Source organism: Mustela nivalis (genome assembly GCF_964662115.1).
Source record: "Mustela nivalis genome assembly, chromosome: 10".
Classification (NCBI taxonomy): domain Eukaryota; kingdom Metazoa; phylum Chordata; class Mammalia; order Carnivora; family Mustelidae; genus Mustela; species Mustela nivalis.
Window position 1 is genome coordinate 109,804,050 of NC_139029.1, and position 27,350 is coordinate 109,831,399.

The window sequence follows — 27,350 nt, forward strand, 5'->3', positions numbered from 1 at the left end:
TCCAGCTTCAGGGCGTGTTTTTATTTGTTTAGTTGTACATGATTTGTTCTTGTTTGGAAGAAGGGGTTACGGTCACTCACCTCTCCCGACCTTGCTCCGGCTCTGTCCAGCCCCTTCCTGGAGGAATCGACGTCCGGAGGCTGGAGGCCAAAGCCTACCCAGGCAGGCGGTGACCTCGGAGGCAGGACCACGGCCTCGAGTCGCGCCGCTAACGGCGAAAGACTGACGCGGTTGGACCGCGCCATTCTCGAAGCGATAAGGGGCGTAATCTTGGCAGCGTCCTTAAACATGAGTAGGAAAAGGGTGGTGTGGGTAACCATCTTCCCCGCCCGCTCTTTCTCTTTCTCCGCTCCCCGCCGGGCCCGCCATCCCACAGCCTAATTTACTAAGAGAGTCTTGTGGAATAGGCGGGGGGGGGGGGGGGGGGGAGAGCCACTCACAGCAATTATGGTTACTTGGTTGCTAACACAAACTGGCTTATTTACATATAATTTGCATATTCAGGTCCTTATGGAAGTACCGGACGTGTCTGTACTTCCTTTCTAACGGGGCACCCGCACCCGCCTACGGACCTGCCGGTCTCCGCTCTAGGACAGCAGCCCCTTTCCCTTATCCAGTAAATTTTACTACCTTCTTAGTTCCCTAGCCTCGCAAACGCTACCTCTTAACCTCACGAACATTGGCCCCTCCTCCCACCCGTAGGATCCTCCCTTCATCCTCTCCTCCCTCCCCAGCTTCCAAACGCGTCTTCCCCGCCCCCTTTTCTATTTCTGAACAGGCATGTTGGAGGCAGCTTACCCGACTCCTTAGATTGCTATGGGATTGGTAGGGTCCTGAGCGTCTGAGAAACAGGAAGGCATATCCCAAGAAGGGTTGCTGGGACTCACAAGAAGAATTGAGCCGAGCCCTTCTGGGATTTTTTTTTTTTTTTTTTTTTGGTGGGGGTGTCTCGCTTTTGCGGAGGGAAGGCGAGGAGGCTGGGCGGCCGGGTCCAACTTGAGGCAGTGCGAAGGCCCCCTCAGGCGTCGCCGAGGGCAGCCCCTAAGCTGGGGCTTGGCTCAGCCTCCGCGGCCGCTGTCAGGGAAGCGCAGGCGGCCAATGGAACCCGGGAGCGGCCGCTGCTGCTGAGGCGGCGGTGTCGGCAGCCCGACCCCGACCGCCCGCACCCCCTCCGTGGGGGGGGAGGTCCCCAGGAGGTAAGCGACCCCTACCCCGTTAGTCCTCCTGGCCCTGTGAGTTGTGGGGGGGAGTCCCTCTCCCACCCTGTCCCGCGCAGCCTGCCCCCGCCCCCACACTTGGGTTTAACTACAAAACTGCCCCCTGGGTGGCAGCTGCACCCCGGTGCCTTCTCCACCCTTTCTCCTCAAGTCTAGGGTCTCCTCTGCTTTTTTGGCTTCCTCTTCTGATTAGCTCCTCCCTCCGCCCCGGGATCTCCCCCTCCCCCTTATCCCTGTTGCCTCCGTCCCGAATTATTTCTCCTAAGTCACTAGCCCTTTTCACATCAGGGTCCCTTTTGTAATGTCCATCCTTGTTTGCCCTTCCTCGTTATCTGTGTTCCTGCCCCCAAACCTTTGCCACAGCCTTCGCCTTCATCCCTTTTCCTATTTTTGCCCCTCTCCTCTTGTCTCCGTGCAGCGCCAGCACTGGATCCCATTTCCCTGAGCTCTCTCTTCCCTGTGGCCCTCTATTCCTCTGTTTCTGATTCCATTACCTCACCCATCTTCTAGCTTCCAAGAATTGCCTGTTCCTCTCCCCTTAAGGAATCTCGGGCCCTCATTGTCATTCCCAAAGTAATATTGACACTGTACTTTGACCTTAATCCTTATCCTTCTCTAGAGTCCTTTATGATCCCTGTAACTTTCTGTTGCTTCCCTTTCCCCCATCCTCAGTACCCCAACCTCTGGAGGTTTGTTCCCATAGAAAAGATCTGACAGTGCCTCTTCCTATTCAGGATTTCCATCTCTGGCACCTTGTCTCTTGAGTTCAAGGATTTTGCTAATCCTGTGATCCTTGGTTCTGCTTTCCCTGTGGTCTTTATGTGTTTTCTGTCACATTCATTATCTCTACATATCACTTATTTCAGGATCAGCTAAACCTTGAACTAAGAAGAAAATATGTTGAGAGGACAGACAGGGGGAGGGGGAAGCCTCAGCTGTTTCACTCAGGCTTTTCTGGACAGAAGTGTGTTTCTGAAGGATGGAGTAAGTTTTGAAGTTCATATCAGGTTACACTTTGTTGACTACCCAGGATCAGCCACTAGGAGGGATGAACAGGCCTGCATGGAGACTGTGTGAGATTGTGAGAAATTTTGTTTTGGATTATTTGATTTTAGGCTTGTCCTTAAGAGATCACTGAGTAGAGTGTCTTCCAGATCTACAAGGAGTCAATTTACTGTCTGTGGCTTACTGGAATAGTTTTGGTTGATTCCATAAGGGCTTAGGCCTAGGGTGGAGTTGGGGGTAACTGGGAAAAAGGATCTAAGACATTAGAAAGAGCTTAGACATTCAAAATCAGGACTCCTGGGTTCAGCATGTGACTTCCTCAGTTGACCTCTAGAGTGACCTTTTTGGTAGAAGGACCCACTCTGTAGGCATCAGTGCAGTAATAGGCTACTGGTAGGATGTGGGTTGGGGGAAAATTAGACTTGGTTTATTTGTTTACAAAACATTCTGAGTTTCACAGATGAAGGGCTTTTTTTTAAAAAAAAAAAGATTGTATTTATTTATTTTACAGACACAGTGAGAGAGATCACAAATAGGCAGAGAGGCAGGCAGAGAGAGGGGGATGCAGGCTCCCCACTGAGCAGAGAGCCCGATGTGGGACTCCATCCCAGGACCCCGAGATCATGACCTGAGGCTAAGGCAGAGGCTTTAACCCACTGAGCCACCCAGGCACCTGCAAAAGGCATTTCTTAGTAGTGGTTTAGCTGACCTGAGAGGTTTTCCTTCATTGTGATCTCTCTATTGGGTCTTTCTAGTCAACAGCTGTGGTAGTAAGGCTATTTGAAAGACAAGTTCCAGGCCTGTTTCCTTTGTCTGCCTTGCCTTTTTTCTCCACTACATGAAGTTGATGACCACCTGTGCTGTTCCTCTTGGACTTGATCCATAACTCCAGATTCTATAGGTGGAAAGCGTGTTTGTGGGAAAGCCTTTTGAGGAAAACGGCTAGAAAAGAGAACTTGGAGTGAAGCGGGGCTCAGGAAACTAGTTGCTCTCTGGTATGCCATGTCTCTCTTGGCCTGTGATAGTGAAGAGGGCATGTGAAGTTGCATTTATCTTCCAACTCTAGGTCTTTTTGGATGTAATCATACTTCCTCTTCCCACTTCTCCCTTGTCTCTCTCTTAACTGTTACCCAGGGTGCAGTCTCCTCATTCTCCTCCTTTTTAGGAGCAGTTTCACTCCTTGGAAACATCCCCAAAGAGAAATTGTATTTCCCCTAGTTTCCCTGCTTCATTCTCAGAGCTGGGTCCACACTGCATGAGAACATGTTTGGTGAATGCCATCCAAAGCAGCAAATTGAGATTCTTTGATTTGGGGAAGAAGTTTGGGAGGAACCTTTCAGTAACTGGCATGAGACAAGAGAGGGCCTAGTACAAGCACATTTGGGGCTTGCTGCAGGGAGGAACAATTCAGAGCGAGGTGAATGCACAGGTTACTTTCTTTGCCATCTCTCTGTTTCAGCAGGGGCTCCCAGAGCTGGCTTGGGCTGTCTGACTGGATCTGCTTATATCAGCTCCCATGGCCCTTCACAGAGACTTCTCAGCTTGATTCAATATTGACTTAACTACCCTGAGACCACTGCCTTCCCTGCCTTTCTGCTGCTAGCTCCAGAATGCCCTCTTCCCTGATGCTAGTCCCCCACTTGGGCCTCGGGGAAGCATTCACGTGATTCCTGCTAGGACCTGAGCCTAATTCCTATTTGGCCCCAAGTTTTATGAGGAAAAAGTAGTACTTGATCTTCACTTTGTCCATTGAGGTCAAGGGGGAAAAATGAGCTGAGACCCTTTTAACAAAAGGTTTGAGTTAGACTTTGAGATATGAGGAGGAACTTCTCAACAGCTGAACAAGCAGCCTAAGGTGATGCTCTTTGGAAGAGCAACTTCTTTTTAAAAATTATCATCAAAGGTGGGGTGCCTGGCTGGCTCAGTTGGTGGAGCACAGAACTCTTGATCTCTGATTTGTAAGTTCAAGCCCCATGATGAGTGTAGATTACTTAAAAAAATAAAAATTTTTTTTTTTAAGATTTTTATTTACTTATTTGAGAGAGAGACAGTGAGAGTGAGGAGAGGGTCAAAGGGAGAAGCAGACTCCCCATGGAGCTGGGAGCCCGATGTGGGACTCGATCCCGGGACTCAGGATCATGACCTGAGCCGAAGGCAGGCGTCCAACCAACTGAGCCACCCAGGTGTCCCAAAATAAAATCTTTAAAAGAAAATTATTATCAAAGGCAAACATGCACCTGGTAATAAATCCAATGGTACCTAAGAGTTTGTGGTGAAATCAGCAGTCCCTTTCCATTCTGCCCAGTCCTCCTTTAGAGTGAACATCTTAATTATCTCCATGTTTATTTCTGAAGTTTATCACCTAGCATTGGATAAAATGCTTGTGCCTCTATTTCTTGATTTTTTATTTATTAATTGTTACAAAAGAAGATTGAACATTAGAGGATTTATACTTCTTATTTATATAATTGTCATTATTATTTATTAGCAGCCCGTGTAATTTTAGATAACATATGTGAACTTCTCTTTCTTTTCCATGAACTTGTAACAGTCTTTTTTAACTATCCACCTTGTAGGATGAAGATAGTGGTTTCACTATCCTTTTTTCCAACTCACACGATCCATCTCAAAGGGAGGAAAATTGAGCTTGCCTATCTGCTTGGAAATCAGATGATCTCTTAAGACAATTCCATGAAAGTACAGGAACCTTTAAAAACACGAGGATTTGTCTGAACCAATTCATATTTTTCTAGTCCCCCAAGAAGGGAATGGTCATTAGCCTGGTGGGGGGATTGATTTGGGGCTTTCTGCTATCTTGTCTCAGCAGAGATCAATCCAGGAAACCCTTTAATGGAGATCAGTGGGGGGTTGGAGGGCTCTTTGCCTGGAATCTTTTGAGGTGATGAGAAACAGAAAGCCAGGTTAAACGTCCCCCTCCCTAGAGTTTTTGCAGACATTTACTTAAATGCTAAGTCATACAGAACACAAGCATGTACACCTTCTCTGTCCTCTGTAGCCACTGCTGTGCTCAGCCCTAAACAGCCCCCTGATGCATGGATGAGGATTCCCTGCATTACCCAGACAATTAGCTGTGGAGCCCAACCAGTTTACTCCTCCACTCCCACCCCAGTGCCAAGAAGCCAGCTGCTAGGCTGGGGTAGGGAAGGACTCTAAGGGTTCCTTCATCATCCAATTGGAAGACCAGTTTAGGCTCCCAATGTGAAATGTGGAGCCTCAGTTGTTTGAATGTTCTTGAGAGCATAAGAGCCATCTGATATTAAAGGTTTGGATTGTCGTCTTTTTTCCTGTTTTCTTGCAAGGGGAAGGATGATGAATATAGGACCTCTTCCTTTTTTCTTTTGCTTTCTAGTCTTTTCGCTTTCTTTAGAATGGTTCCTTACCAAAGCTATATTGTCTTTGCTTTTGAAAATGAATGAATTGATCTTGAAGATTGTATTAGGACTTAGGTGTTGGAGAATCCCTTTCCTATTTCTTATTGTCTAAATTGGCAAGTCAACACCTCCTCTCCCCATGACTTGTTTCAGATGTAGCCAATCCTTGAGGCTCAGGGAGGCAAGGGAGGTCCAGCTTCAATTTGGTAGTTTCTAGTGGCAGAGCCACTAGAGAGGAGTCCAGCTTCCCTGCATCTCTTGACACCGTCTGGTTCCCTGGGGAATAAGGACTGTGAGATGGGGGTCTGTTCAGTGGAAAATTCCCCTGAGTGCTGTGATGTGGGATTCCTGGCTAAGCTCTGGGATAAGAAATAATAATAATAATAATAATAATGGCATCCTTCCCTCCCCTCCTGGTGCCAGTAATAATCCCAGTAGTGATCAGTTGAGGCAGGCATCTGCTGAGGATCCTGGGAGGTCTGAGGTGCTGTATATGGGAGGCTATCTGAACTTCATGTCCCTTGGAAGTTTTGAAAAGTGGATTTCAGGAGCTTTTGATAACTTGGAAGTCTCTGGAGTAGAGGGAAGGGGAAAGATTTGCCAAGCATAGAGACACTGAGGGAAAAATAAAAGCTGGTTGTGTAAAATGACTGAGGCTATCATGTGAGTTTTTCAGCAAACCTAAAAGGTGGTGGTCTCAGTTGAATTAGAATGACCCACCGGTGCAGAGTGCTTTGCAGAGTTGTGGCAAGGAGTGATTAAAGCTTTCTTATTATTTCTGTGTAACCTAAAGTTGGCAAGTAGAGACAGCTTCACATAGGCAGCCATGCTGGTTCTACTACTCAGAGGGCTCTGCCTAATTTTAGGAGAGAGCATGATAAACGAGTTGCAAAATTTTTACTGATACCAAGCTTAAGCTGCATCAGAGAAATTAAATTCAGGGATGCGAACTTCTTGTTTGACAGAGTGGGGAGAAAGATAAACTGAAGTAGCCTTATTTGGTGATCTCTGAGAACAGAAGAATCCCCCATCTGTCTTCCTGCAAGACTTTAGTAGTGACTGCTGGGAGGCAGGGAGCTAGACTATAGTATGGGCAGAGCAGAGTAACTGACTTTTTTTTTTTTTAAGATTTTATTTATTCGTTAGAGAGAGAGAGCGCGCAAGTAGTCAGAGCAGCAGACAGAGGGAAAGGGAGAAGCAGACTCTTTGCTGAGCAGAGAGCCTGATGCAGGGCTCGAACCCAGGACCCGGGGATCGTGACCTGAGCCCAGGGCAGCCCCTTAACCAACTGAGCCACCCAGGTGCCCCTGAGATTAACTGACTCTTAACATTTCAGAGGTGCAAGAAGAGGCACTGGAAGGGTGGTGGTGGGAAATGGGGCTTCCTGCAGTGATTAGAGAATTTGTATCTCAAGCCTCCTTTCACCAACCCAAAGTTATATGCACCCAGCCTTGCATCAAAGGCAACGTCACTAATAGTTGGAAACTACCTGTGTTTCAGCTCCACAATAGATTATGCCTTCCTATTGCTCACACTCTTGAGTTAATCTTAGATTCACTCTCATTTGTGTTTTTGTGAAAAAGCCTCTGAGCCTGTTGTTGACTATAGTCAAGCTCTGGAGCTGGGTTGATCTGACATCAACAATGTGCCTCTCCCAGTCTTTGCTTTGAAATTTCCTTCTGTTCTACTATTATAATCCAAATTTGGTGGGGCTCAGGAGAATCGTCCTAGGAGGGCAGTGGCTTTTGTCAGCAATGTTCTCTCACCCCAGAGAGGGATTCTTGGTGATGTGATACCTGTTCCTCCCTGTTCTTTGGATGTTATAGACCCATGAGCTCTAGCTGAATTCTTTTTGCCTTCTTCCAGCCTTTCTAGTTCTTAGGCTGTGTGTATGGTAATGGAGAAAGTAGTGTTGGGGGTAGGAGAGGGGTGTCATGGGAGATTCTTAGACAACAGGTTTTTGGGAGATTCTTAGACAACAAGTGTAACTCTGATTGACTTATTTCCTTATAAACAGTGTATGTGTGTGCACACACACACTCGTACACATACACACTGTTTCCTGATTTGTTAGGTGATTAGGATTCACCTAATATTTATTGAGTACTACTGCGTGCCAAGGACTGCGCTAGATCCTACACTCATGAAGTTTTCCCGCACAGCAGTAATAAGAAGTAGATGTGTTTTTCCCATTTTGCAGTTGAGGAAACAAACTCAGAAGATATATGGTTTGCGTAAGTTTACACATCTGATAATGGCAGAGCTAGGATCTTGAATCCCAGCACATTTGACTCCAAGTTCAGGAGTCTATCCACTATAACTAACTGCTACAGCACAAGAGAAAGGGGGAATGACGTCATGAAGCCAGACAAGCAAAGAATGGCACACTTCAGCAGGGGTGTTGATGGTTGTTTTAGAACTGTTTTCTTCTCAGTGAAGCCTGGATGTTATTTGCTGGCCCTTATTCCTTGGGAACTTTGAGTATGAAGGGAAGGTAAGAAAGTATCTGTGTCTAGAAAAACACATCAGGACTTGGATACGGAGGGGGGCATCTGGCTGGCTCAATCGGAAGAGCATGGGACTCTTTTTTTTTTTTCTTTTTTTAAGATTTTATTTGTCCATTTGACAGACAGAGATCACAAGCAGGCAGAGAGACAGGCAAAGAGAGAGAGGAGGAAGCAGGCTCCCTGCTGAGTAGAGAGCCCGACTCGGGGCTCGATCCCAGGACCCTGGGATCATGACCTGAGCCGAAGGCAAGGCCCTAACCCACTGAGCCACCCAGGCGCCCCAGCATGGGACTCTTGATCTCAGGATCTTGAGTTTGATCGAGCCCCACATTGGGTGTAGAGATTACTTAAATAAAAATAAACCTTAAAAAAAAAAAAAGACTTTGATACCAAATGGAGGTGAGAGATGCTTAGTACCTGTGTCTGGAGTGTTAGAGGAGTAAAGAAATACGATTTAAAGAGGGAAAGAGACAGGTATTGGCAGGCATGTCAAGAGAAACACAAGACCACAAAGATAGAAAAGCATTTGAAGAATGAGAGACAAGGGAATAAGACCAGAATTGCTTCCCAGTGTACCTGAAGAATTTGTAAACCTATGTAAACATAACATATAAAGCAGCATTTTGCAAATGCAAGTTAGGAACAGAGGCTAAGCGGATAGCTAAGTGCAGAAGGAGGGGAGAGTACTGTGGTGATCAGCAATGGAGGTAGTCAGGGAAGGCTTCCTGGAGATGACTTCTCATCTGATTTTGAAGGAGTCTAAGAAGACAAAAGAGAGGAGGGGCCTGGGAAGGTTTCATGGTGGGTGAAAGGAAGACCGGAGGATGCACTACTAACCATTATGTATGTGTCTCCCTTTCTGTCCCTTTCTCCCTCCTTCCTCCTATAGCTTGGAAGCTTGAAGTCTGGCTGTGGCCATGGGAGACATGGTGGTGGAACCTGCCCCGCTGAAGCCAACTTCTGAGCCCACTCCTAGCCCGCCAGAGAATAATGGGGGTTCCTTGCTAGGCGTCATCACAGAGGGGGTCGGGGAACTATCAGTGATTGACCCTGAGGTGGCCCAGAAGGCCTGCCAGGAGGTGCTGGAGCAAGTCAAGCTTTTGCATGGAGGCATGGCCATATCTAACACAGATACCCCACTGGAGTTGGTCAATGGGGATGTTTTGGACAATGCGATCCGTTGCTTGGACGATCCACCTGCCCAGATAAGGGAGGAGGAAGATGAAATGGGGGCCACTGTGGCCTCGAACACAGCCAAAGGAGCAAGGAGGCGGCGGCAGAACAACTCTGCCAAACAATCCTGGCTGCTGAGGCTATTTGAGTCAAAACTATTTGACATCTCCATGGCCATTTCATACCTGTACAACTCCAAGGAGCCTGGAGTACAAGCCTACATTGGCAACCGGCTTTTCTGCTTTCGCAATGAGGATGTGGATTTCTATCTGCCCCAGTTGCTTAACATGTACATCCACATGGATGAGGACGTGGGTGACGCCATCAAGCCCTACATAGTCCATCGCTGCCGCCAGAGCATTAACTTTTCCCTCCAGTGCGCCCTGTTGCTTGGGGCCTACTCTTCAGACATGCACATTTCCACTCAGCGACACTCCCGTGGGACCAAGCTCCGGAAGCTGATCCTCTCAGATGAGCTGAAGCCAGCTCACCGGAAGAGGGAGCTGCCCTCCTTGAGCCCAGCCCCTGACATGGGGCTGTCTCCCTCTAAGAGGACTCACCAGCGCTCTAAGTCCGATGCCACCGCCAGCATAAGTCTCAGCAGCAACCTGAAACGAACAGCCAGCAACCCTAAAGTGGAAAATGAGGATGAGGTAAAATGCCTGGGAGGGGCAGCGGGGCAAGATGGCATGGAGACAGGATGTCTGACATATAGTTCCTCTGTCCTTTTCTCTCCTTCCCTCTGTTTCATTTCACTGATAAAAGCATGGGATGTCAGAGTGGAAAAAGACCTTAGAAATCATGTATCCTAACTGTCTCATTTTACAGAGGAAGAACTCAGAGACCTAGAGAGATAGAAGTGACTTGCCTCAGATCATGTAGCTAACAGCAAGGCTTATAATCCTGACTCTGTCTAGTTGTTTTTACTCAACTTCACTGCCGTTCCATTAACCACCTACTTACTGAGAACGGTGGCAGAGACCCTCTCCACCCTAACTTGAGACCTGGGAGAACTACCAGAACCTCTCAGAATAGCAGCCCTCAGGGAGGAAAAGGGATGGTGTGTGTGCTGGGGGGAAGGGTATAAATAGAGCCTTAACTTCATTCTCCTGGTCACTCCTCCTCATAATCCTCTGCCCCACTTTCCAAAGATCCTGCTTTTTGTTGACTTAAGAATAAGGTTCCTTCCCTATCACTGAGGTGTCTGCAGAATGCCCTCATCCCTGCCTTTCCTCGGGGAAGGGATATCTTAGCATTTGGGAGAAGCACAAAGGGAAGAGGCAACCGGTCTTGGTGTAGAGGAAATCTTGGGCATGTCCAGAGACTAGTCAGAGACCTGAAAGCTGGAAAGAAGAGGAGGCCACAGGAGCATTTGGGGGTGTCCAGAGCAGGGAGGAGATAAGCACATCAGAAGGTTATGCCCACCTTCCATTCCATATCTGGACTGATAGCTTGGAAGTTGCCGCTGGACAATTGTCAGTGACCTGGTGTCCCAGCCAGACAATGATGCCCCAGTCCCCCCTCTGACTCACCACTGGCCCAGCTCTCATCCTGGCTGCCAGCCCAGCCTGGGAAAGAAGGGAGAAAAGAACAAGGAATTTGCACTTGTTGGAAAATGCATGTTGCTGTGGTGGTGGCATCTACCCCATGGGGCACATAACCCACCTACGGTTTTGATACAATGGGACTTCTTTTCAGCTTTGAATCTGAGTGACCAGGGAAGGGAAAAAGCAGGACAGAGAGAGACTACAGAGCTTGCTTTCTGGGAAATTTCGGGTTTTGTTAGGATAATAATAGTGAAGCTAAAAGAGCTGACATGTTTTGGGCTCCTCTTAAGTTCGAAGCGTCGTGCCAAGTACTTAACGTTTCACCCTCAACAGTCTTAGGAGACAGGAATTATTTTACCAATGAAGAGACAAGCTTAGAGAGGTGAGGTGATTTGCCCAGCGTCCCTCAGCTGAGCCTCACATCAGGTGTTGCTCTTAATCATTCAGCTGAGCCATCTTGCTTATTTCTCAGCATCTGCATTCCCAGGTCCTCAGATGTCCACTTGGGGAAGAATGGCCTAAGCCCATCTAGGTTTCCACAATTCCCTGCACAGGCAGAAGAACACAGACGTTCTCAGAACCAAAATGGACCATTTTCTTTTCTGGTTGAGCTTGCAGGGAAGTTCAGAGTCATGAGGGAGGTTGTTGCAGAACAAGAAGAATCATTGACATCTGGTGGGACTAAGATCCTGAAGGGTTGGGGGCCCCTTCTCTTGGGGTCAAGCCTGTAGCAGTATATGTGTGAGCAGCTGCAAGTGAGCCCCTTGGTGCCTCCTGTCAGGCATGGCTTTTCTCTATACTCACTTGGTAGTTGCCATCTTAGGACCAGAAAAGCTGAAGCCTCGGGCCTACTCAGTGCTGGTCCTTGGTCCCTCTTCCTTGGATCTAACTCCTTCCGAGGATGGGATTATAGGTGACTATGAGACACAGGTATTATGTGAGGTATTCTGTGAATTCTTTGCTAAATCCTCTGGGGTGGCTTCTCTGTCTGCCAGTCTTCCCTTATCATGGATTATTAGATCCAGGAAAGGAAGGAGATACCAGATCCCTAGGCATTCCTGGCTTATCTGATGCCAGCAGAATGAGATACCTCAATCCACTGTGTGTTCTTAGGAAATGTGAGAGCAGGAGTGAGGGAATAAATATGAATATCTCTGGGGTCTGAGCATTGGAGTCTTCAGCACAGAGGTCTGTCCGAACCCCTCTGGCAGTTTGAGGATAGGTCTGTCAAGGCTTTTGTTCCCCACATACCAAGGGAATTGGTTTTCCTCCTCCTGCTCCTCCTTCTCCCCTGTTATGCAACATTCATTCACTCAACTGATGAGCTTGTACTGTGTGCACAGCACATGCCAGAGGCAGTGAGGGATGAAGGATGAAGTGCAGCTCTTCCCTCCGAGAATTTGTAATGTGGAGACCCCATTTTATCTACAAGTCCATGTAGTGTGTATACTGAAACTTTACAGAATTTATCTGGTGGAGTTTTTGACTCTCTTGAAAGCTGTTTCCTGCATATAAGGAGGAAGTCTACAGTTTACTAAACAAAGCACATCATTATCTAAGGAGAAGTTCTGGAGGATAAAGTGAGGCCCCTGCTCACGTAGCTCTCTTCCTGCCCAGAGTCTTCCTGCATGGTCCATTTCTGCCCAGATCTCACACGGGGGTTCTGTTTTCTTTTAATGACGGATCTTTCACATTCTCCACAACAAGCCAAGGACTCTAGCACAGATTTCTCCCAGCCCCCACTGTTTCAGCCCCCGAAGCCTGCTGCTTCAAAGCAGACTTTGTCAGCCTAATTGGAGGAGTCTGCTCAGGTAGTCTTTCTTCCCATTAGTAGCCAAATGGTAAACATTTTGGCCTAGAATGGGGGTCCAGGGAGCAGAGATGATTTAGCTACCGCCCCACCCCCTGCCCCACATCACGACACTCGAGTAGATCAGCTCTGGCTTTTCAGGACTATAACCTTTGTACAGAGAAATCTGTTGAGTGTCACACTTGAAGCCCCAGTGGGCCTTCCAGCCTGATGTGGTGTGATGTCAGCTTCTTGGCCTCAGCTTTTCTCCTGGAGCTGACTCAGTATGAGTGACTCAAGCCTACAGCGTAGGAGAGAGGAAAGGATCATAATATACCTCCCTTCCCCCAAGGCTACTAATGAGTCAGCCAGGCCCTGTCTGTGGAAGAATCAACTGGAGCATTGCCTGCTGTTCCTTCCCCAACCACCTCATGGATAGAAATTGAACCACTAAGTCCGAATAGGCCCTGATATCCTCACTGCCTGAGTTCTTCCTCCCATCTCTCGCCAAAGCAGAGGAGTTTTTGCCTTGAGATAGTATTTGGCCTGCCTTCTCCAAGTGCCCCTCTTCTCAGATTCTTCGAGGAATATCCTGATTATAGGACCTCCAGCTAGAAGAGAATGTAAACTGTGGAATAGAATTAAGTAGATGCTTGAAATGCTGATTGGAGAGTAGAAGCTCAGTGACAACTGCCCTCCTGCCCTGGGAGCTCTCAGGACTCTGTCTCTAAGTCCAGGCCCCTGTCCTCCTGCCATCTGTGCATGCATATTGCCACCTTCTCCCTGCCCTGGGAGACCTTGGCAGACAGAACTCAGATTGGGCCCATGCACAAGCTGCAGTAGAGCTGCTGGTGGCAAGTGTGATCACCAGCCCTTTTCCAGTAAGACACGGCTGGGTGAGACTCAGATAAATCTCCTAGGCTGGAACCTGGACACTTGCTGCCCTGCTGCTCAGCTTTCTCAGGTAGATGGAGCTAGGTCCAGCTCCCCAGCTTATGTCCAAAAATTGTAATGTACTGAGTGTGGCATGAAACAGATAGGAAGCCTGGGGAGGTTAAGTAGATAGGAGAGTTAGCCATCTTTTACACCTAGCAACACCTAGCCCAGAAGTCTCATGCTGTGGATCTGGGGTGTCCCTTCTCACATGGCTCAAGATTGGGACTGGTCTTCCCAGGATGATAATGAGGCTGGTTGGAAAGGAGACACCCCTGGTACTGAAGTTTAGTTCTTTGACTTCCACCCCAACATTTGCAAGAAGCTGGAGGAATACAGGCATTCCAGTATGGGGGGCCATGCAGCTTGTTAAATTCAGTTTCTTTGTAGCGGCTTCACAGAGAAGGGTTTGGTTGGGAGCATGTGAATGGCTGAAGAGAAAGGAGGCAGCTAGGCAGTGCACTTACTGCCCTGAGGCACCCAGTTGTAGGGTATGTCCTCGAGGGAGAGCTTGGTGCAGGCCAGGAGAGAAGGGGAGAAAGTGAAAAGCCCAGGCCCTCTGTCTCTTCAGCCCTTCTGACCCTATGATCTGAGCCAACCCTCCAGCATCTCCCACAAGTTTCAAGAATTTGGGCAAGTGGTGTTTCTGGGTTGACTTTCTCTCATTAAAGCAGCCAGATAGAGAAGCAGTTGCAATCCAAGTTGGAGCTAAATTCTTTGCCTTTGTCTCTCTCCCCTCCCTCCCTGCCTTTCCTCCTCCCCTTGTCCTCTGGCCCTTTCCCAGGAGCTCTCCTCCAGCACCGAGAGTATTGATAATTCATTCAGTTCCGTAAGTGGGGCCAGGCTGGGACTGGGTGGCAGGCTCCCCTCTGTGGCCGCATTTCCTCTCCGTCCCCAGGTCTTCTGAGTCCCCAGGCCAAGGCTGGAGTTAAAAGGTGCCTTTTCTTCCTGGGAGATCAGCCCTTCCCTCCCAGGACTCCCCAGCCTGGAGGAGTCCCCTGCCCTTTGTCACCAGTGCCTTGAGCCTAGGCTTAGTCCGGCTCAATCCTTCTCCCAGATGGAGCTGGGATGCAGTGCGACTCAGTCCTCAGTTCTGGGTCTCTAGAGCAATCAGCTGGGAGAGAGGTAGAATTTACCCCTGGACTGGAATCAAGAACTGCTTGGCAGAAACCCCCGGGATCCTATTTCTCCCACCCAGAACCCTTTCCCCATGGTTTCTGCCATCAGACCATCAAATATTTATTTGGTTCTTCTAAATGCTAGGTGCTGTTCTGGGGAGCAGACCCCAAAAGCAAACAGGATTTGTCCTGAAGGAAAGTTTTACCTCCCTACAGCCAGTTTTCTTTTTTAGTTTCAACCATCTTTCTTCCAGGTCTGAGTTCTTCCCTTTCCCAGCTCATTGCCCAGGAGGTTCCTTAATCCGCATTCTCCTTTCTTGTTCCCTCTGGACTAACCCCTGACCCTCTGGTCCCACAGGGTCTCAGACCTTGTTGCTGGGCAGAGACGTGAGAGGAAATGCTGGACCCTCTGGGAGTTTGGATGATTTTTTTACATTTTCTTTTTTATTTATCTACCCAATCAGTTTTCTCCCTTCAATGCTGTTCCCCTTTCAATCATGATTCCTATCTCCTCCCATGTGGCAGAGCCTCTCTCAAGGCCTGGGGTCACATCTCCAACATGCTGAAGGAACATAGCTCCCCCCCTTACCCAAATGCTCCTTTGAGGATGGGAAGGAATTCTGCCTTTTCTTATCTGAGGGTCCTTGGAACAGTGACCATTTGCCACCTGAGTGGATAGATTAGGGATCAGGATAAATGAAGGAGTGAGTTTCCAAATTTCCTCTTCCTTTCTTTTGCTTTCTCCATGAGATCCCTGGGATATTTCCAGGGACCACAGAAGCCCAGTTCTGTTGTCTTCTTTTCTTGATCTCTTTTCAACCCTGTCTCCCAAGGGCAGCCCCATTTGATTCCCCATACCCTGTTTCATTATTATGTGGGACCCTGAGCCAGTGCCCAGTGAGGCAGAGGCTGAGAAATGAGCTGTTCCTTTGAACCTTGGCTCTTTGCATATGCAGAGATGGACCCTGGTACTACCCATCTTTCAAAAAGAAGTTCTTTTTTGCAGTGTGAGGGTAGAAATTCTCAGTTCTTAGGAAACTAAGCAGGACCCACAGAGAGGGAGAGAAAGACCTGGTGAGTGAAATGCTGTTTTTTTATAAGAAAAGGAAATACTGTTCTTACCTAGCTGAGGGGAGCTGGGATAGGGATGCTGGTGGTTACCTTGATGAAGTACCCCAAATGGTAGAAGGACTTAGGCTCTGAAAAGGGCTCTTCTTTGTGTCCATCTTTCCCCCCACCCTCACCTCACTGCCCAGACGGACTTTGCCCTCTCTGGGAATGATGAAGTGCCCGGCTTGAGGAGCCAAGCTCATAGTAGTAAGTTAATATGGGGAGCCTGTCCCTGAGAGGTAGGGAGAGAGGACCCAAGGAGGAACCACTGAAGGAGACAGACCTTCAGGGCCCTTGTCAAGGGCTGACAGGAGCTATTGCTTTCTCCACCCACTCCCCACACCTACCTCCCTCTGTCTGCTTTTTCTGTCCGGGTTGATTGTTCCCTCATTAACACAGAGTCTGCTCATCCCCTTCAGATCTCCTGCATGTGCACTGACACCTTGTCAGAGATTGTAGGATGGATAGGGGGATGCTGTGAAAGGTAACAAAAGTTATTTGAATGGATTAAGTCCTTCTTTGAAAGGAGTTGTAGGGACTTAGAGTGCCCCTCCCTAGTTTGGGGCACTGGCAGAGGCCCTCAGCAGAGACTCAGCCCGAGGACCTGGAGATAAGTGAAACGCATCAAGTATAAGCAGTTCTTCTCTCTGGATGTTGTCCCCCCCACCCATTTTGAAGCCTTGGGACAGTTGGTAACAAATTCAGGTCCAAAAGAAGAGGGGTACCTCCAGTGACACAGGTTCCCATCCTCCTCACCCTCAAGAATCAGCCTGTGGAGGAGTGTGCTGGCTTTTCTACCTTTGCCCAGCTGATGTTGTCAGGGGTGGAATGGTGGCATGTCCCACCAGTGCTGAAAGATAGCTCCTTCCCTAGCGTTCTCCAGACTTTGGGATCCATGGCTAGGAGTGGCTGAGTGGGCGGGCCACTTTTTTTGTGGTTTCTTCACCATCTTTTACTTTGCCCCAACCCCCTATAGCCCGTCAGACTGGCTCCTGAGCGAGAATTCATCAAGTCCCTGATGGCGATTGGCAAGCGGCTGGCCACGCTCCCCACCAAGGAGCAGAAAACACAGAGGCTGATCTCCGAGCTCTCCCTACTCAACCATAAGCTCCCTGCCCGAGTCTGGCTGCCCACTGCCGGCTTTGACCACCACGTGGTCCGTGTGCCCCACACCCAGGCTGTTGTCCTCAACTCCAAGGACAAGGTAGGTGAGCTCTGGCCCATACCCTACTCCCTATTTGACTCTTCTCCTGTGGTTGTCAGGTTCATGTGTGCACCCAGAGATGCTTCACCAACATCCTGGCCTCCACGGTTCATGTGCACATGTCAATCTAGACTTTACCTCAGTGCTGTTGTGATTCTGAGGGCCTTTTTGTCCCCCTTCTTTGGGCCTTGGTTTTCTGGACCAAATCTTTTTTTTTTTTTTAAAGATTTTATTTATTTTATTTGACAGAGATCACAAGTAGGCAGAGAGGCAGGCAGAGAGAGAGAGAGGAGGAAGCAGGCTCCCTGCTGAGCAGAGAGCCCGATATGGGGCTCAATCCCAGGACCCTGGGATCATGACCTGAGCCAAAGGCAGAGGCTTTAACCACTGAGCCACCCAGGTGCCCCAAAGAGGCCTAATCTTTTCAGCTTGCCTCTTCTTCCCATGTCTCAGCAGAGAGTTGCTCTCCAGTCTCCTTCCAGCCCTTTAGTAGCTCTTCCCCAGCCCTTCCATAACTCTTAGGCTTTCCAGATACAGTCACAGTGGGAGTAGAGACAGCTCTTATTTCTAAGACCTTTGCTGATCAGAGTGGAAAGGTAGAAGGAGAGAAGGATGCCGGACTCACGTTGGAGAGAATTAGTTGTCTGCTGATTGGAATGAGTACTAATGGTTCAGATTCTTCTTTCAGAAAAGTATTGAGGATTAGAACCCTGCTTGGAGCAGTGCCTAGCTTTTTCCCAGTCTCTGTCTTTGGACAAGCCCCCAGATGGGTTTCTAGGCCTCTCTGAAAGTGGTAATTGATAGTTTTGCCCGAGTATATCATCTGTACATGTTGAAGCTCAGCTGGAACTTTTTTTTTTTAAAGATTCTATTTATTCGGGTCACCTGGGTGGTTTAGTGTGTTAAAGCCTCTGCCTTCGGCTCAGGTTAGGATCGAGCCCCACATCGGGCTCTCTGCTCAGCAGGGAGCCTGTTTCCCCTTTCTCTCTGCCTGCCTCTCTACCTGTCTTTTTTATTTTTTATTTATTTTTTTATTATTTATTTTTTTATTTTAAGATTTTATTTATTTGTCAGAGACAGAGGGAGAGAGAGCGAGTGAGCACAGGCAGACAGAGAGGCAGGCAGAGGCAGAGGGAGAAGCAGGCTCCCTGCCGAGCAAGGAGCCCAATGTGGGACTCGATCCCAGGACCCCGGGATCATGACCTGAGCCGAAGGCAGCTGCTTAACCAACTGAGCCACCCAGGCGTCCCTCTGCCTGTCTTTTTTTAAAAAAAGATTCTATTTATTTATTTGACAGAGAGAGACAGCAAGAAAGGGAACACAAGCAGAGGGGGGGGGGTGGGAGAGGGAGAAGTGGGCTTCCCACTGAGCAGGGAGCACAATGCGGGCTCAATCCCAGGACCCTGGGATCATGACCCGAGCCAAAAGCAAATGCTCAACTGACTGAGCCACCCAGGGACCCCATCAGCTGAAACTTTTTTTTTTTTTTTAAGATTTTCTTTATTTGAGAGAGATTGAGAGAATGAATCAGAGGAGGGGCAGAGGGAGAGCAATGTGGGACTTGATCCCAGGAGTCTGGGATCATGACCTGAACTTGAAGGCAGGCACTTAACCAGCTGAGCACCCCTGGCACCCATTGGCTGAAACATTTTAAAGACATATGCACTCTCTTGCCCAAATTCTTGAAATGTATGTTCATAGGACAAGTTCCTGCCCTGAATGTGGTGTTCATAGTATCAAGGGACTGACAGGTGAGGGATGGAGTTGGGAGTGGACAGCTGGAAGGACTGTGTCAGCTGAGTTGAGATTTGGGGCATGGTGGTGGAGGGAAGTTGGAAATACTGTTCTCACATACACACTGCTCCTCCAGGCTCCCTACCTGATCTATGTGGAAGTCCTTGAATGTGAAAACTTTGACACCACCACGGTCCCCGCCCGGATACCCGAGAACCGAATTCGGAGCACACGGTCGGTGGAGAACCTGCCCGAATGTGGTATCACTCATGAGCAACGGGCAGGCAGCTTCAGCACTGTGCCCAACTATGATAACGATGACGAGGCCTGGTCGGTGGATGACATCGGCGAGCTACAGGTGGAGGTGAGGGAGCTCCCGGGAGGTGGTACTGGGGCCCAGCACCCGTTCTCCAGGAACTTTCACTGTATTTGAGACAAGGCAACACACCCTGAGGCAGGCTGAGGCAAGTGCCTGTGGGGACGAGGGGGAAAGCTTTGAACACCACTAGTCTGGAATATTCACATAGTCTGGAGCTCACTTTCCTGCAGAAGGAATTTAGGTTAAATATAAGGATGAACTTCTAAGCCCAAGGGAGTGAGGGAAACTTAAAATGTTTCTTGAACATCTGCTATTTAAAGTTGTCGGAGGAAAGTAGAGAATAAGTCATACATTCATTCCTTCAAGAATTGTTTATAGAGAGCCTTCTTTATGCCAGCCTGGAGTACTGTGGACTAGTGAACAAGATGGCCCCTGCCACAAGGAGTTCATGACTTAAAGAGAAAGCGAACAAAGCCAGTTAGCAGGTAGCTGTAGTATGGTGAGATCCAGGTTGTGCTGGGTCATTATGCCACCCCTGAGGGTGGGGATAGGATGATCTCCAGACTTGGGCCTGGGTACACCTTAAGTGATTCCCTGAGGAGCAGATATGTCAGCGGGGCCCTGAAGATGGGTAGGAATTCGCTGGACAGAGCATTTCCTGCAGAGGGAATAGCAGATGTGCAGACTGGAGAACAAGACAGCTCAGCTCGTTTGAGGAAGCAAAGGACAACATTACCTGTGGCTGTGATGTGCAGTGTGGGTGAGAAGTGGTGAAGAAGGAGGCTGGAAAGGTTGGCGTGAGCCAGATTGTAGGAAGGATTCTGTCAACTATGGAAGGAGATTTGGACTTGGTGCTGAGGTTGTGAAGAGCCAGAGCTGCATTTTATGTAGGACTGTGACACAAGCAGATGTCACTTTGTGAAGACATACTCTGTCCTTGAGCTTGCAGTCCAGTTAGGCAGATTGGATGCAGACATTTAAGGCAAAAAAAATCTGTTTCCAGGATATACAACAAGACAGTGTGCAGTAAGTGCCTACTGGAGTTGAGAAGTGATCTGCTCCGGAGGAAGAAGGGAAGGGCCTTGCTGTGGACCCTGGGGTCTGTTGGAATATTTTGTATTTGAGAGAGTTGGGAAGATGAGACTGAATGGCTGAGACTGAAGAAATGGTCAGAGGGTCCTAGTGGTGGACCCTGCAGGAGAAGGGAGCTGTATCCAGGGAAAACTCATAGTAGAAGGCCGAAAGTACAGCTTTCTCTGGAGGTCGTGACAGTGGTGTGCAAACCTGAGCACACTGGGGATCTTCTGGAGAACTTGTTACAAACCCATTCCTGGTAATTCTGCTTCAGACGGATGGTGGGATATGGTAATCTGTCTTGTAGCAGCATCCCAGGTGATCCTGATGAGGTAGTTTACACTTAGGGAAGCATTGCTGTAAGGCCCATGTGAGTGCCCAGGCATTTGGTATCCAAGTGGTGAGGATGGCGTGGAAGCAGGGCAGGCCTTCTGGAACAGAATCCAGAAGTTGGGGGGCTGTCATGATGCAGAGGCGACAGCAAGCGTGCAAAGTGACTGGAGGAGCAGGTGACGGAAGTGAGCCTGTGTTTGGCGCTTCTGACCTGTGGTCCCCTGCTCTCCCAGCTCCCTGAAGTGCACACCAACAGCTGTGACAACATTTCCCAGTTCTCTGTGGACAGCATCACCAGCCAGGAGAGCAAGGAGCCTGTGTTCATAGCAGCAGGGGACATCCGGTATGGCCAGACTGCCCTGCCCCGCGTTCCTCCTCCTTCTCAGGCACTGCCTGTCTCTGTCCTTTCCTGTCTGTCAGCCTCTCTTTCCCTCTTCTCTCTCCTTACTCCATCCTTGTCCTGAGGCCACCAAAATTGAGGCAGTGAAGGTACAGGTTGAAAAATTACTGGGCTCCCACAGAAGGAAGTTACATTTAAGAGAACTCCATAGGGAGTAGCATTTCTTGGAGTGGGTCTGAGGTTTACATGTATCAGAATCAAGGGAGAGGGAGGAGAGCTTGCTGGAGATGCAGATGTGGAGCCACACCTGATCTGAATCAGAGTCTCTGTCCAGAAATGGGGAGGGCCTAGTAACCTGCATTACAACATGAATGCAGAACACCAGATTAGCAAAACTCTCAGCCCAGGTTTCTATCTTTGTGTGCCCAGAATCAAGGAAGGAGTGCAGGAAATGCCGGCATAGACAGGGACATGAGGCTCTGGGGTTACCTCCTCCAAGCAAATGATACAGTTTCTTCCTGCTAGACGGAGGCTCTCGGAGCAGCTGGCTCACACCCCCACAGCCTTCAGACGAGACCCGGAAGACCCTTCTGCTGTTGCTCTCAAAGAGCCCTGGCAGGAGAAAGTAAGGTGAGTTGGATGGGTGTGGTTTCCAAAGCTTGGAGGTGGCCTTAGGTACTCACTGCCCCATCTGTCTTGTCCTCCAGTCTCTCCCAAACTATCAGGCTCCCAGGCGTCTGAGTCCTTGCCTTGTGGGAAGTTTGATTTGGACTTCAGGCGGAAAGCAAGTTCTGTCCTCCACCTTTGACACCTTTTGTTTCTTTCTTCACAGGCGAATCAGAGAGGGCTCCCCCTATGGCCACCTCCCCAATTGGCGGCTCCTGTCAGTCATCGTCAAGTGTGGGGATGATCTTCGACAGGAGCTCCTGGCCTTCCAGGTGTTGAAGCAACTGCAGGTAAGAGAGGCAGGGAGGAGAAAGGGGAACTCGGCCCAGCTGAGGTGAGCATGCAGGTTGTTCCACAAGTTGTTCCACGGGGACTCTGCTATGGACCAGCTTCCTACCCAGGTTTAAACTGGATGCAGACCCTGCACCGTTCCTGGCTTACGTCCCCAGGAACTACAGCCACAAGAACAGCTCCACAGCGACCCCTCGTGGCCTTTTGTGACCTGCTCCTGCTGTGATCTCTGAACTCTGGGAGGCTAGATTTGTCCTTTTAGTCTAACTGGTCTGTGGCAGCTGGTTTGCAGGGTGCGGAGATGTTGATCCCCTGAACCTTTGGACTGGTCGCCTGCAAGCAACTTTACTTGTCAATCCTATTCTTTCTATAAATACTGTCGCTTTTTTAAGAGGATTTCTTTGGACCTAAATCCTTTCCTGTTTTCTTCGTATTATTTGAATTTGGATTAATGGCTCACATTCTCTAGGCTCACATTCTCCACATGCAGAGAAGGGCAGAGGTGTCAGTGTGGTTTCCTGTCCTCCCTGCCTTTTGGGGGCTTTCTACCTATACGATGTCTTTCTTACATACTTCCCTATATCTTGTCGCACCCTGGGGCACGAGGGGCAGAGAGGTGAAGGAGGAGCAAGGGTTTGAGCAAGGGCTTGTCTCAGAACTCCCTGGTCCTCAGGGGGATCGATGGGCTTTACTCACTTGATGACCTGGAATCCAAGGCCACAAGGATAGGAACTTTTCGTGGTTGCAGACAGAGGGGGATTTTTGCCTCCTCCCCTAGTTCGGAAAGATGATAGTTGCGTGCCTCTGTGTCTCCTCACAGTCCATTTGGGAACAGGAGCGAGTGCCCCTGTGGATCAAGCCATACAAGATCCTTGTGATTTCTGCTGACAGTGGCATGATTGAACCCGTGGTCAACGCTGTGTCCATTCACCAGGTGAAGAAGCAGTCCCAGCTCTCCTTGCTTGATTACTTCCTTCAGGAGCACGGCAGTTACACCACTGAGGCATTCCTCAGTGCACAGCGCAATTTTGTACAAAGTTGTGCTGGCTATTGCTTGGTCTGCTACCTACTGCAAGTGAAGGACAGGTGGGTGAACTCCTTATCCTAACCTCATCCCTTTGTGAGAGTTCTCACTTATCTCTTCACCACCTCCCATTGCCTAGATATAAAAGTGGAATGAACAACACATTTTAAGCAGAGACATGTTTGTGTGCCGTTAAGCAGTGAGGCAGACCAGTTAGTGCCAGGGTACAGGGGCAGAGAGGTGAAGGACGAGCAAGGGTTTGAGCAAGGCTGATGAGAACAGAGACACCTGTGAGGGGAAGGACGCTCCAGGTGAGAAGGCAGCTCAGGGTGCTGGAAGATCAGGCTACCCTGCCAGGCCGGTAAGCAGGCAGCTCTCTGTAGGAGAGCTGAGGTCAGGTGAGAAGGGCAGTGGGTATGAAGCTGAGGAGCTTTATTTTGTAGGCAGAGGAGTGATGAGAGCCAGCCTGTGTTTAGTGACTGCCCCCAGGACTCAGAGGGTGAGAGTGGGTGTACCTGGGTCTTCCACAAAGCAGGAGGTCCTGAGGCCTGGCCTGATGGTAGCGGCCGCCCGCACAGCAGAAAAGAGAAGATGGGTATGAGGAACATGCTGGATGTACAGTTGTGCTCCCAGCCCTGAACTCTCCTTCTTGTTCCAACATGTGAATTTCAAAACTTTTAAGTATCTTTTGTTTTGCCCAGAGCTGTCATTTCTTCCGATATCACATTGACCTTTGTGAGCTCCAGCTTCATATATAGGTGAGCACATCAGACAGAATGATACCACCTGGGGTCTTGCTTTCTAAGACCATCTCCAGAGAGTGACTCAGGGTCAGTGTCTTGAGTGCTCCTGTGAGTCATGCCTCTCACCAGGCAGAGGGCAGCCTCCTGAAAAGGCCGAGACGCGGTGGCCTGTGCTCCTTCGGTTCCTAGTGACATGGCAGCACATGCAGACCTAACTCACAGGTCTGCGTATCAGAAATCTAGTTATCGGTTAAGTGCCTGCCATTCTTATATGAAAACCCTGTCAGGCAGACATTTCCTTGTGAGGGAAGTAAGGGCCGGGGAGCTTTCAAGACCTGTGGTTATTCTCTACTGCCCGCCCTGTAAATGAGCCCGGCAGCAGCTCTGTATGCACAGGCTGACGGGAAATGTAACTGTTGATAAGGAGTTTGGTTGCAAGCTTTAGATTGTCCCTGAAGAAGCAGGGTTTTGAACCCAGGGCCAACGGAGCCTAGACCTGAGCCCCAGATTGAGTAACTGGGTGGCATGGAGGCAGGGGCTAGTCAGGCCTCTGGGCTTTCCTGTAGAAAACCAGTATGTTGGGAAGGTTAGAGTCCGTCCCTTCAAAGAGGGGGATGGTACTGCAGCTGATAGGCCTTTTATAATAACTTGGAGAAAGAACAGATGTGGTGAAGCCAGGAATGGAATCTGCCAGTGGAAAGAAGTGGCAACAGTGAATGGGCCTCAGACTGGAATCAGGTGGGGGGTCTCCTTAACTGCTTCAGGATGAGTCCCAAACAACTTTGCAGCTGGAGCTAACAACAGCTAACACCAGGAGAGAAGCTGCCCCTCCATAGCCTTGGGACCTTGTGTACAAAAGTCACTTTTCCTCCCCCAGCCTCTGTTTCGTCACCTGTAAAATGAGACGTTGGACGAGGACATCTAGAACCTTTCTTACTCCCAAGATTGTGTCTTTGTTGGTAAATTTGCCATGCTTTCCCCAAGGGGAAAGGACTGAGTAGGGACTGGTTCTCTCTCCATCCCCCTCTTCTGGCCAGACCAAACCTAGAGAAGGTGGCTTCAGACCTGGGGCTCTTAGCCTAACAAAGCCTCTCTTGACACAGAGGCTGTCTCTTATGCTGAATGGGCCAGTCTCACATGCTTAGCATTTTAAAGATTTTATTTATTTACTTGACAGAGCGAGATCACAAGTAGGCAGAGAGAGAGAGAGAGACAGAAGGAAGCAGGCTCCCTGCCAAGCAGAGAGCCCGATGCAGGACTCGATCCCAGGACCCTGAGATCATGACCTGAGCCGAAGGCAGAGGCTTAACCCACTGAGCCACCCAGGTGCCCATCACATGCTTAGCATTTTAATTGTTCTTTCTTCTGCTGGCCATTCATGTGGGAATCACAAAGACCTGGGGTTTATCTCCCTCTAACTCTTCTTCCTGCAGCTTCCCCCTAGAAATTGCTTCCTGAGATTTTTAACATAAGTGATCTTACGGAATGGTTAATGCCTACTCCTCTACTCCTTGGAGCCCCCACACAGTAATTAACATTTAAACTCCACCCAGCCGGCTCTCTTGTGGAGGGTCTCTGCTCTGCAGCAGGCTGACAGGAATTACCAGTAAAACTCAGGTAAGCAAGTTAAGAGTGGAGGCCTCCCACTGAGCTGAGGGCTTGGCCTCTGAGAGCATTGGCTAGAACTAGAGTCCTTCCCTTGCTTCCAGGTTCTCTACTCAGTTGGGATTAGTTTGGTTCCTAGAAGCATGCTTTTTAGAAAATGGAAATATTCTTTTTTTTTTTTTTTAAAGATTTTATTTATTTATTTGACAGAGAGAGATCACAAGCAGGCAGAGAGGCAAGCAGAGAGAGAAGAGGAAGCAGGCTCCCTGCTGAGCAGAGAGTCTGATGCAGGGCCCTGAGATCATGACCTGAGCCGAAGGCAGCGGCTTAACCCACTGAGCCACCCAGGCGCCCCGAAAATGGAAATATTCTTAAACTGGTTTTAAGTTGTTAATAATGACAATTTCAACAAAATCATAATGATGGCAATTTCAGACCCCAGAGCCTTTGACAGCAGTTTACTTTTCTGATTTTCCTTCTTTGCTCTGATTAGCATTAGGTCATGAGAGGTAGGCAGCAACAAATTTGGCAGGAAGCTCACTTAACCTGGTATCACATGGCCAGGGTGTTGCAGCTTGAGGCCCCTGCCTCAGTCAGACTGACGACTGCCTCTTTCCCTCCTCAGACACAATGGAAACATCCTTTTGGATGCAGAAGGCCACATCATCCACATCGACTTTGGCTTCATCCTGTCCAGCTCACCCCGAAACCTGGGCTTTGAGACGTCAGCCTTTAAGCTGACCACAGAGTTTGTGGACGTGAGTCAGGAAGGAGAGGTGCCTCACTGTGTTCTTTCTCTATCATGGGAGAGGGAGCTGTGGGCTCCCCCCAAATTAGGGACCAACAGAACAGAAATGGCAGCGAGTCATGGTGAGGATAGGTGTCCTGGGAGGCTTCCTGCCTGATAGGAGAGTGGGGAAGTTGGAGTTTGGCATGTTTGCCCCTATGGAGGAAGTCCTGGCTGGCTTGTGAACCCCCGTGCACACATACATCTCCCTTTGCAGGTGATGGGGGGCCTGGATGGTGACATGTTCAACTACTACAAGATGTTGATGCTGCAGGGGCTGATCGCTGCTCGGAAGCACATGGATAAAGTGGTGCAGATCGTGGAGATCATGCAGCAGGGTGAGTGGGGAAGAGGCCTTGTGTTTGGGGACAGGGCAGTGCCCACAGTGCTTCAGGTTTCCCACTTGATGTTGAGGCCCCAGGGCATGGAACCTCCAAAAAGTGGATTCCACCTCAAGACTGGGGACAGTGTTTCCTAGGGGGTGCCATTTCATTTGTCCTTTGGGAGTCCTCCTGACTCCTGACGGAGCTGGGTCCCAGGGATGGGAGAGGTTGGGGGGGTACAGACTGTGGAAACTATCCCTTAGGCACCCTCAAGGAGAGAACAGCTCCATCTCCAGTCTCCTGGTCCCTGTCTCCCCATCCCTTGTCCACCTGATTTTTTGTTTCCTTCCATCCCTCTGGCTCTGCTCTTTGCCAGCCCCGGTGTTTCCAGTAACCACTTGCCTCCCTATTGGCCCTTGACCACTGACAGCCCTGTCCCCAGTGCCCCTTCGCTGTCCCCATACTTACTCCCCTCTGTGAGCTGAAAGTATTTCCTCTCCACTCTTCTTGATCTATTCTCCCTGAGCCATTTCCTCACTGCCTTGCAACCTAGAGTCTCTTCTCTCCGAGCTCTTTCGGGTCCTCGTCTCCATTCCCCCCTCCTCAAGGCTGCCATGTACACTTGGGCTAAGCTGCCAGTCTCCTCCTCCTCCTCCCCCTATCCCTGCCCCCATCCCACAGGTTGTCGCCGTTGCTCGGGAGCATCCCCGTCTGGCCCCGTGATGACGGTGGCCCAGGTCATCTGTGAGTGTCAGACGTAGCATAGGCAGAGGCCTGCAACCAGATAAGTGCCCAGCTCAGGGCCCATTCCCCAGACCCTCTTCGCAACTTTCCCTCCGGGTCCTGAGACTCTGCTCCCTCTGCCCTTACAGGGAGGCGGGGGGGTGGTGGGCAGTGTAGTGCCAGCCCTCTCCCCCTCTGCCCTCACACCCTCACCTAGAGGGGCTTAGGAGTATGGGATGAAGACAGGGCCCCCCCCAACTCTGGCTTCTCTTCCCAGGCAGAACTGCACCCACAGTCAGGGAGCTCTCTCATGTGGGAGGGAAGGGGCGCTTCAGACACCCCCAGTTCTGTATTAGCCGCTGTGGCTGCTACCACTGCCCCTCCCCACTTTGC

At 49.5% G+C, this 27,350-nt stretch overlaps 1 protein-coding gene and 1 long non-coding RNA gene across 8 annotated transcripts in view; one reads left to right on the forward strand and one right to left on the reverse strand.

The window, feature by feature from the left end:
- LOC309842043 lies at positions 1-1,020 on the reverse strand. Its single transcript, XR_014299460.1, has 2 exons — positions 799-1,020; positions 1-281 (listed from the first exon to the last, which is right to left on the reverse strand). It is a non-coding gene; the product is annotated as an uncharacterized lncRNA (long non-coding RNA).
- PI4KB (phosphatidylinositol 4-kinase beta) overlaps positions 537-27,350 on the forward strand; it is a 27,711-nt gene continuing 897 nt past the window's right edge. Inside the window, exons 1-11 of one of the 7 annotated variants that reach the window (XM_082685883.1) lie at positions 538-1,196; positions 9,011-9,947; positions 14,348-14,392; positions 16,768-16,995; positions 18,866-19,093; positions 20,689-20,798; positions 21,321-21,425; positions 21,628-21,751; positions 22,573-22,838; positions 25,750-25,882; positions 26,129-26,249. In XM_082685883.1, the coding sequence (XP_082542009.1) occupies positions 9,039-9,947; positions 14,348-14,392; positions 16,768-16,995; positions 18,866-19,093; positions 20,689-20,798; positions 21,321-21,425; positions 21,628-21,751; positions 22,573-22,838; positions 25,750-25,882; positions 26,129-26,249 (2,269 nt within the window). In that variant the 5' untranslated portion in view covers positions 538-1,196; positions 9,011-9,038. Of the gene's footprint in view, positions 1,197-7,814; positions 8,109-9,010; positions 9,948-14,347; positions 14,393-16,767; positions 16,996-18,865; positions 19,094-20,688; positions 20,799-21,320; positions 21,426-21,627; positions 21,752-22,572; positions 22,839-25,749; positions 25,883-26,128; positions 26,250-27,350 lie in introns of those variants that run through there. The other 6 variants (XM_082685887.1, XM_082685884.1, XM_082685886.1 and 3 more) reach the window with 6 other exon arrangements.